Source organism: Arachis duranensis, chromosome 7 (genome assembly GCF_000817695.3).
Source record: "Arachis duranensis cultivar V14167 chromosome 7, aradu.V14167.gnm2.J7QH, whole genome shotgun sequence".
In the NCBI taxonomy this organism is placed as follows: Eukaryota; Viridiplantae; Streptophyta; class Magnoliopsida; order Fabales; family Fabaceae; genus Arachis; species Arachis duranensis.
The window spans coordinates 70,082,025-70,091,787 of NC_029778.3; the positions used below are offsets into that span (position 1 = coordinate 70,082,025).

At 33.2% G+C, this 9,763-nt stretch overlaps 2 protein-coding genes across 2 annotated transcripts; both read right to left on the reverse strand.

Annotated features, from left to right (window-relative positions):
• Window positions 1-921: 921 nt before the first annotated feature.
• Window positions 922-3,193, reverse strand: LOC107458567 (photosystem II 10 kDa polypeptide, chloroplastic). The gene is made up of 5 exons (XM_016076785.3): window positions 2,962-3,193; window positions 2,802-2,860; window positions 2,176-2,231; window positions 2,011-2,063; window positions 922-1,166 (listed from the first exon to the last, which is right to left on the reverse strand). Exons 1-5 carry the CDS (start codon window positions 3,116-3,118, stop codon window positions 1,072-1,074), a joined length of 420 nt encoding a protein of 139 aa, XP_015932271.1. The 5' UTR covers window positions 3,119-3,193; the 3' UTR covers window positions 922-1,071.
• A 1,872-nt stretch (window positions 3,194-5,065) lies between these two features.
• Window positions 5,066-8,976, reverse strand: LOC107458557 (uncharacterized). The gene is made up of 8 exons (XM_052251684.1): window positions 8,820-8,976; window positions 8,543-8,630; window positions 7,992-8,175; window positions 7,545-7,617; window positions 7,276-7,455; window positions 5,885-5,982; window positions 5,337-5,425; window positions 5,066-5,243 (listed from the first exon to the last, which is right to left on the reverse strand). Exons 1-8 carry the CDS (start codon window positions 8,860-8,862, stop codon window positions 5,066-5,068), a joined length of 933 nt encoding a protein of 310 aa, XP_052107644.1. The 5' UTR covers window positions 8,863-8,976.
• Between the last annotated feature and the right edge of the window lie 787 nt (window positions 8,977-9,763).

The following is a 9,763-nucleotide window of genomic DNA, read 5'->3' on the forward strand; positions in this document are numbered from 1 at the left end:
CTGTCTTTTGATTATTATACCTTTTTTCAAGGTTCTTCCACATATCTGCAGGATCTTTTAGTGTGAGATATTCATTTTTCAATCATTCGTCAAGATGACAACGAAGAAAGATCATGGCTTTGGTTTTATCCTTTTGGGATGTTTTATATTCAGCCTTAATGGTATCTCCAAAATTCATTGAATCAAAATGAATTTTGGTATCTAATATCCATGATAAGTAGTTGTTTCCAAATATATCAAGAGTATTAAATTCAAGATGAGAAAACTTTGATATAATAAAAATTTATTACCTAAATCTTCCTAAATTTTTATTAGAGTCTCGTGCTGATAACGTATTGTAAAATAAATAAGATAAAATAAATATAAAAAAAAGTATAAATAAAAAACTTTAGTATTAGTATTCACTAATAGTATTATCTCAATATAACAGAGATAATTCATATATTACTTGATAATTCACTTTCATTTGTTGGAATATATAAATATATAAAGAGAAGTACTTTTATTAGTCGTATATGTGTATGTCTCTCATTATACCTCCTATTTATACACGTGTAAGGTTAACTTTTTCAAGTTTAAAAAAATTGCACAGTTCATCATTAAATGTTTGAATCGCCCAAATAATTTTGATTGGAGGAATGTTTGATAGTTATCTATATTACAACAGATAGTAGGATTATTGTATTCAGTGTGAAGAGATTGCCTTTTAATTTGAACTTCGAATGTGTTTTTGTTATTAGATCATATATGTGCTTTTAACTTTGACTTAAGAATTCAGAATATATAGATTGTAGGTTGTAGCTGCATTTTTTATTTCGGCAACTCCAAGAGAAAATAGACTGCAATGCAACATGTTTTACCGTTACATGAAATGTATGTTATTTTCAATAACAAAATTGGAGACTTGCGAGAGGTCTTAGATTAAAAGAGGAACAAGGAGCAGTAACCTTTTTAATACACACAACATACATACATCTCTAAACTGAAGGAAATTAAACCATAATATCCACGAAGTACTTGAACAATTATATCCCTTCAATCTTAGTTACATGTAATTGTATAACACTTGGTCTATTGTGACAAAGCACTTGTGTTGTAGACAAGAAGTGCACCACCAGCAAGAAGGCCAACAAGAGTCACAGCCCAGATAGCCAAGCCAGTCGTACCTACAATTTATACACCCACAAATTAATTAAGATCCCAAAAAGATATATATTTTGAGATTGGCAAAAGCTTACCTTAGTTTGTTTCTATTAAGTGATTCATTATGCGTCAAAGACTAAGTGAACTTTCGTCAATTTTAAAGACATAATAGGTACAATTGAGATTTCGATGACTATTTTAGTGCAAGGGCCCAATGAGAGGACCAATTTGGGACTTAATTAGAGTGCATGAAAATGAAACCCTTTTTTCTCTCTATTTTATATGCAAATGTTTTCTTGGATTATTTAACAGAGGTGAGTCCACCATGACCAATTTACTTACACGGACACGACACTATATGGACACGCTAATATGCGAATGAACACGTTAACATGCGAATTTTAAAAACTTATTAGACACGAAATATAAAATATCTTTTAGATAAATTATAATGATATTTTGATATTTTATTGATATTAAAACATAAAATAATTTTTTAATTTTTTATGTCTTATTTTAATTATATAAAATATTTAAAATATTTTTTGTTTTAGTAAATAATAATATATACTCTTTTTAAATTTATTTCAAAAATACATGTTAAAAATAAGGTTGGACAGACTGACACGTGATAGTATTTAAGTATGTTCAAGTGTGTCTGGAAAAAAAATTTTATTTTTTTATTAAGACACGATTCGACATAGCAAACATGTGTGTCGGATGAGTTCGATGAGTGTGGTGTGATAACTTAGCAAAGTGTCCATGCTTTGTAGAGTCCAAACTAAATGAAGCTTGTTAGACAGATATATCAGCAAATTGAACTCTACTATGTGCTCAATACAATTTTCAGGCATTAAATTTCCTTACCGCCAGTGTAGACATCACCAGTGGGAGACCAATCCTTTGTATCGTAGATAGGACTGTACAACAATCGATATAAACAAATATGAAATTAGTGAAAATTTTCATTATTAATTCGATTAACACATAATAAAGCCACCTGAAATTATTATTCTAAAAGATGTTGTGTACCTGTAACCATCGACATTAGCACCGTACTTGTCCACAAACTGGTACACACCCTTTCCCTGAATTGAAGTTCAATAGTTAGAAGGTTGAATCAAATGTTTAAATCAAAATTATAATTAGTAAATCAATTCAAATATCTCAACAAGGGCACCCTCTCAAGTAGTCAAGCAATATCCATGTCTGATTAATTATACACAAGAAAAATTAAGATTAAAATTAGAAAAGAATAAACAGCCATTTCTAACCATCAAAATTCTAAATGCTAGCAATTCTAACTACCCATCAAAGATTGGGTTTGCTTGTAAAATTATCCAGGATCGGTAGTTTGTTGGATAATTTTGTCGAACATTTTGGATAGTTTTGCCATATTAATTTAACCTTGATGAGTATCTAAGTTGATTTACATTTTTTTATGGTTAGAAGTTAGAAACTATGTGCAGTTCAAATTTTTCATAGTTAAAAACGATAGTTTACACAATTAATAGACATATCAATGTCCATTTGCTGAAGTTAGTTACATTAAAAATAATAATAGAATCCATGACTAAATTATAAGTGATCTATCACTATGTTTTAGTTAAGAGTAAGAAGCTGAAGTTGTAGAAAATAAAAAAGCAAATAAAACAAACCTTTCCTTTCCTGCCAGATGCATCAAGTCCATCCCTCAAGTTCATGCCTCCATTAATTCCTACAATCATTCACAACAAAAATAAGCAAAAAGAATAAAAATAAAAAAATAAAGGCCTCTTTGATGTCTATTTAACAAAAGTGGTTATTATTATTGCTAACCATAAGGCTTATCAGTCTTGATTTTCTTGCCACCACTGGCCACGACTTTGAAGGAAGAGGGTGCCCTTGAAAGGGATGGGATCCCTCTAACTGAGGACCTCTCAGCAGTGAAAGGTGCAGGTTTTAAGCTCACTGAAGCCATCACTGATGATGCCATTGCTCTGTACTCTTTTGCTTCTCTTCTTGTGCTTCTAAAACTGCTTCAATTGGTGGTGGAGGGGGCAACAAAAACAAGGTTCTATGTATGATGATATTATTAGGAGTGAAAAGAGGTTGGTGATTGGTGCTGTGACACGTGGCAGAATATATGTGGCAGAGTGGAGGATATGGTGCTGCAAAACATTATCTAAATGGATGAAATTTTCACCTGTTGTTTCAGGGACATACATACAAAATCTTGATGCAAGACACATGGATATTCCTTCCTTTTATGAAATTATTAGGAAACGTAAAATAGGAAAAGAAAAAGGAATAAATAATCGAATGGAAAATATGATAAAATAACTAGCCCATTCAATATTGACGACAAATATATTATATTATATTATATAAGCTTTCTCTTTTTCTTCATTTATTTATTTGATTCTCAAATTAAACTGGACATAGCTCTAAAATATTTTCAAGACTATGCAGAATTTGGAATATTCGTTAAGAGTTCGGAATATTAGTAAAAAATAACAATTTTCTTCTCCGAACCATGAAAACAGCTGATTATTAAGTTAGGTTACATAAATTATACCACTTTTTTAATTTGAATATGGAAGCAAAAGTGGTGTTAGACTCGGATACAGGGAATACAGGTGCTTCACAGCCATGTGGTGTCAATGGAACAGTGTCAATGGAACAGAACTCGGACCATGCGAGTTCTCTATCAGTAAACGGACGGTCCGAATTGTGTTTGATATTTCATTTCATAAAAAAATTGACAACAACAAACAACTCGGAGGGTCCGTTTTCTAGCTTCCGAAATTCATATTTGCCCAACTACAAGTCGGACCATACGATTTCTTAAAGCAAAATTTTAAAATCAAACAACTCGCATGGTCCGATTTGTGTACTCTGAGTTTTTTCAAATTTTTTTAACACAAATCGGATCCTCCGATTTGTGTACTCTGAATTTTTTCAACTTTTTAAACATAAATCGGAGAGTCTGATTTGTTTACTCCCACAATTTTAAAAAATACCAAAAATTACCATGTTAAATATATCACTCATTTTGCTTCCATATCAAAATTTTTTAGCCAAATTATACTCTTTGGTGTAGCTCTTTCCCATATCCTACATTAACGCAGGATACTTGTGCGGCAGGCTGCTTTTTTTCTTCTCCCGAGCATAAACAAGTTTCAAGCTTTAACATTTATTTTCTATAAATTTCTACAAATTATTATATTGAACAATCATGTGTGATTAGCAATATTATTAGCCAAAATGGGTGATGGTTATTTAGTAATGATGCAATGGCTTAAAAATAAATGCTATTCTTATTGCAAATTGTTCTATCTGGGTTCCTTATTCCCCTATAAATATCATAGCAAGGGGAAAGGATAAGATAGCATTGTTTAAACCTAGATAGTGATAGTAGATAGCATATTTTCACCTTTTCTACCTTTGATCAGACAAAATAAGAAATGAACAACCAAAAGAAAGGCATGGTCTTGTTTGAGCAACTATAAACAACTTGCACTATCTTTAAGCCTTTACTCTCTTGTTTCTGTCCCATAGACATTTTTCCTCTGGGGCAACTCTAGCACCTGGAAATGCACTTCCCCTACAAAAACAAACAACATTTCAAGTTATGCCTTTCATCTTTAACAACACATATTCAGCGCTGCCGTAGTCATTTTATATTCTTCTTAAACCATAACAGGCGACTCGACTTAACAACAAGCAAAGACTGTTTACGATCAAAATTTGTAACAAGATAAAGGTTTGCTAACTGGTATCATATAAACATCAACCAGAGGTAAAGTCAAATGATGATACTCTATAATCTGACAAAATAAATGCATAATAGGTACAGCTTTTAGAGTCAATTTCCACTGTCCATCTTAGTGCAACCTGAAATATATAGTAATGCTACCTAAGCATATACATATATAGTTACTTACCATCTATGTGCTCTCTTAAAAAAGGGTTCAGGTATGTGAATTCTAGTACTCTGGAATTCTTGGAGAAGTTGTTCGGCTACTTTATTCAGTGTCGCATCTGAGGGCTTCTTCATTCCAGTTTGAGAAATTATACCCTCAGCATATTCTGTTGTTGAATGAAGAACCCATCTTTCACTATAAAGAAGCCAACAAGAAATTAAATAGCAATAAAAAGAATCTGAACTTAGAAAATCCTCTCACAACGTGCCAACAGCATCGATCACATACCTCGTGGTCTCACGGTTTGGCTTGCAGCTATCACAATACGCCCAGCTTAAGACCTTAGAATTTTCGAAAGAGAGGCCTTTGAATGGTATCTGAATCATAAGTAACATTGTGATGAATCAAGATCCTTATAGTTCCACATCATGGATAAAATGATCTTGGAAGGAAAGTTAAAACATTAGATATAACAAAGCCTTTAAGTCAACTTGATTATACCTAATATCTTTCCGCATGAAATTTTATTTAGAAAAGCCATCTCAACTTGTTTATCTTGGCAATATCGTTCTCATGTTCTACTATTTTTTGTATGCAACAACTCCCATGTCACTTTTCATTTTTTTGATATAGTAGATATCAAGCTACACTAATTTTTTCCCTAGGAAAAGAGAACCAGATACTACTGTACTAGACTACACATAAAAAGGAAACATAAATTGTGTTTCCAAAACAAAAGTGTGACTAATGAAATAGGTCCAACTCATGTCAAATTCATGAATTATCAAACTTTAACAATTCATTGACAGTTTGGGAAGCATATAGCTATATCTTACTGATGACAGAGGCTCTGCAAATGCCAGCATCACAGCAAAACATGGCTGAACAGGAAGATTCTGCAATTTTGCCGACAACTCTGGCACCAAACTGAAATCTGCAACCACACAAATGTCAAGAAAACTGTTGATTAGCCAGTAAGCAAATGGACGAAAAATTGTTGATTTCACACATGGCATACAAACAGCTTTTTTCTGTTTTCATTATATGAATGTGTGTCTCTGTTATTGTCTTAATACCAATGTGATTATCATAAGGATGCCTATTAGGAGTAGCTGAAACACCAGGATACTGTAACAAACCCAATTAGGTCAGTGAGTTCAGGAGAGAATGAAATAGAAGCTTCCAAGAATCAGGAAGGGAAGATTCCTCCCTTGCCTTTTCACTACAGCAGAAAGAATAGGAAAAATGCAATTGGGAATATTTTTCTAACTAACTTGCCACATGGGCAAGGGGGTGAGGGAAGCATGAGGGAGGAGAGTATTTGAGTAACAGATTTAGGAAGAGGGGCAGATTTGGAGTGAGGATTGGAATACGAGTAGAAGAGAGGCTGGCTCTCTAATCACAGCCCAGCGTTATCTCTGTGTACTTCTGCATTTCATAGTTTCAATAAAGTACTGGGGGTAAGATCACCTTGATCAATCTCTCTGTTTCTATTTGTGTGTGTGTGTGTTCTGTTCCGTGCAGGTACCAGTTCTTACAGATACATTTCCAGATTGATTTCAATATTGTGTTGAATCTGCATAGTTGACAATTTGATCTCTTCTCAAATTTAACATATGTTAATTAAGAAGAACCACCAATTTGATCCTCAAAAGATCACTGCTGACAAATTATATTCTCTCGAGCACCCCAACGATCAATGAGCTAATTAATTAGTCCTTAAAAATCAACAAACTGACAAGTGACAAATTATCTTTTATCCTCTCTATTTTATTGCATTAGCAACAACACAGACAAATAAAAGACCATCTAGTGACTAAGTCGTTGGCATTTGATCTATCAGGAACCAAATCATTCGTCCTCCCTGTTAATTACATCAGTAAATTTCATGTTACATGCCAGTTGAAGTAAGAGAATATTCATATTAAAAATTGTATAGAAATCAGGTGAGTTTCGATACTTCCCCTCATCAATTTCTACTTATGTTCATTCATACTGAAAATTCTGATTTAATGAAAAAGAGACAGAAAGTTCCATTCAACGCAAATGTATATTAGCATGCAACTTACAGATATGACAATTGGCTCATACCATCTAAAATGCTCACAACTGAAGTTTTGGGAAGAAGACCTATCAAAAGAGCACAATATTGTCCCCACAAAGGATAATGAATCATGAATCACTTGAACATGGAAGAATAAAGTGAGATGAAAGAAAGGCATCATACCAAGTGGTGGCGGCTGTCCTGTGACTTCTGTGACTCTAGAAGAGACTATATTCTTGTCTGATGCAACGAGCCCCTTAAACTGACCAAGATTTTGTCCGTCCACACCCGTCAATGACCACAATTTCTCATCATCCAACCATTCAGCTTTTCCAATACCTACCCTGAACTTACTTTCCACACCTAATGATGAGAACATAGTAAATAAGCTCTTCACTAGGTCCACAGTGAACTGTGAACAAAAAGACTAAGTCATAAATAGAAGTAGATACCACTTTCATTGCATAATGCTTTACATATCGAGTTCATGCCTGGAACACCAACAAATCTCTTGCTGAATCCTACCTAAGAGATATTCAAGTTAGAGAAGCAATTATTCTAACAAATGATATATACACATGAATCCAATCCAAATCAATACATCACTTATAAACATGATGGAAAGATGTTAACAATGCAGAGGAAGTTACACTATCATGAGCATTAACAACACTAAGGGCATGTTTGGCTGGAGGATACGAATTGAGTGAAAACTTTCATGGATGATTTCAATCATGATCATTTTCATCCAACTTCTATCCCGTAACCAAAATACCATAAACATTTATACAAAATGAAAGTATAACACAGCATAATCAATGAACAAGAAAAACTGAGACAACACCCTATCTTATATTATTATGCAAAAACAATTTAAACATATGAAGGATAATTTCAACCTGCTGCTCTATATTGTTAAATTTACGAGTGTGGAAATCAAACGAGCCAAACTCTTCTTTCCATTCAGCTACAAGACCCTTTGACTCCCACTCTTGAACAATAGACTGCACTTCAGGCTTGCTAACCGAGAAAAATGGAGCCCCATGGTCGAAGCTCAGCTCCTTCCCATCTTCAGTTTTCTCTCTGGATTCCACAGAAACAAACAAAATCAGGATCCTCTTTCAATCACCATCAAACCAATGAAAGAATTTTCCACTAAAACTTGTTTTAAGCAACTAAAATTTTTTACTCAGGCATACTTTAAGCAAAACCAAATAGCACAACCTCATAAAAGAAAACAATAACAGGATGCAGAAGTTTTATCATAAATCAATATAAGCAATTTTCATGAATAAATAAATATATATATATAGATAAAAAATTCAACAACAAAAAGATAATAGCTTCAAAATACTACTACAAATAAATAATAAACCAGTTATTACACAGAATAGGAGCCATTCAAATTTTAAAATCTATAAATTAATAATGATTAAAAAAAAAAGAAAACCTTCTACCACCAGGGCCTCTAGCTGACTCAAAGAGAATGACTGAAACTCCATTTCTGGCGAGTGTAGATGCACACACAGCTCCTGAAACTGCCAACAATCCATTTTTTGGTTATTTTATTTTAACATAATTAATCGACATTATTATTGTTTTACTTTGTAAACTTCAATATTTTAATCAACGGAAGCACTAGAAGCCAAAAAGATGAACAAATAAAGAAAGATAAAGAAATTAAAATAAGATCAGTTGGCAATAGATAAGATGAGTAAAGTGCATACTTCCACCTCCCACCACAGCAACCTTAAAGGCGGCGGTATTCATGGTTTTGTGGTAATGAAATGTAATAGGTTCTGAGATGAATCTGAAAGGTCCAATCTATCTAACGGAGACGATAGTCATGGTTTGTGCATTGGACTGGAGAGTGGACACCTTGATCTTTCAATGGGTCATTAATTATTGAAAGTTAATGCTGTTATATTTAAATAAAATAAAGACAAAAAAAAAGACAAAAAATACACTTGAAAGTTAACACGCTGGATATTATTACATTTGAATCATTTAATGACTGAAGCGTGCACATTATTTACACTTTTTTATTTTTAATATTGGGGAAAATCTGGTGTATTATAATGTTATGAGGTTGTATGGTGCTTCACCAAACTGTGACGGCTGGAATGAAGAAATCGGACGGACCGATTTTACCAGGGAAATCGGACGGTCCGATTTAGGGGCTGGGAAGGAACACAAATCGAACGGTTCGATTTGTGCCCCCAGCCAGGTGTCACGCATGCAAGTTTGGTCCGGCACCCATTGTATACAAGTTTCGTGAATGAACTCATCCCTCATTCTTTCACTTTCAGCAACCCTCTCTTCCTCATCAATCCCTCTCTAACCCCACAGCCATGGCCCTCCATTTAAGACGCTGAGAAAAAAAAAATTACACCACTTTGTAACAATGTCTAGAAGAAGAAGAAGATTAAGAGATGTTAATCGTCCGGAGCTTCACACTGCAAATTATCTTGATCATCCTAATTATGTAAGTTTTTATTTTAAAAAATTTTATTTTAAGTAAAATAATAATTATTATTAAGTTAGAGATTAGTAAATTATTATGATGATAATGTTAGAAATTAGTGTAGTAGTAGTAATAATAGTAGTGTCTGAGTACTTTAATATGATTAGTTAAATTTTAGGAATTAGTAATGTTAGAGTATAATAATGC

Excerpts from the sequence above, each read along its gene's own strand:
- LOC107458567 (XM_016076785.3), bottom strand. The coding sequence starts at position 3,118 with ATGGCATCATCAGTGATGGCTTCAGTGAGCTTAAAACCTGCACCTTTC. Across the intron at positions 2,861-2,961 it reads CAAGACTGATAAGCCTTATG|GAATTAATGGAGGCATGAAC; the intron begins GTTAGCAATAAT and ends GAATGATTGTAG. Across the intron at positions 2,232-2,801 it reads CATCTGGCAGGAAAGGAAAG|GGAAAGGGTGTGTACCAGTT; the intron begins GTTTGTTTTATT and ends ACTTCAATTCAG.
- LOC107458557 (XM_052251684.1), bottom strand. The coding sequence starts at position 8,862 with ATGAATACCGCCGCCTTTAAGGTTGCTGTGGTGGGAGGTGGAA. Across the intron at positions 8,631-8,819 it reads TGCTGTGGTGGGAGGTGGAA|TTTCAGGAGCTGTGTGTGCA; the intron begins GTATGCACTTTA and ends GATTGTTGGCAG. Across the intron at positions 5,244-5,336 it reads CCAAACCGTGAGACCACGAG|TGAAAGATGGGTTCTTCATT; the intron begins GTATGTGATCGA and ends GCTTCTTTATAG.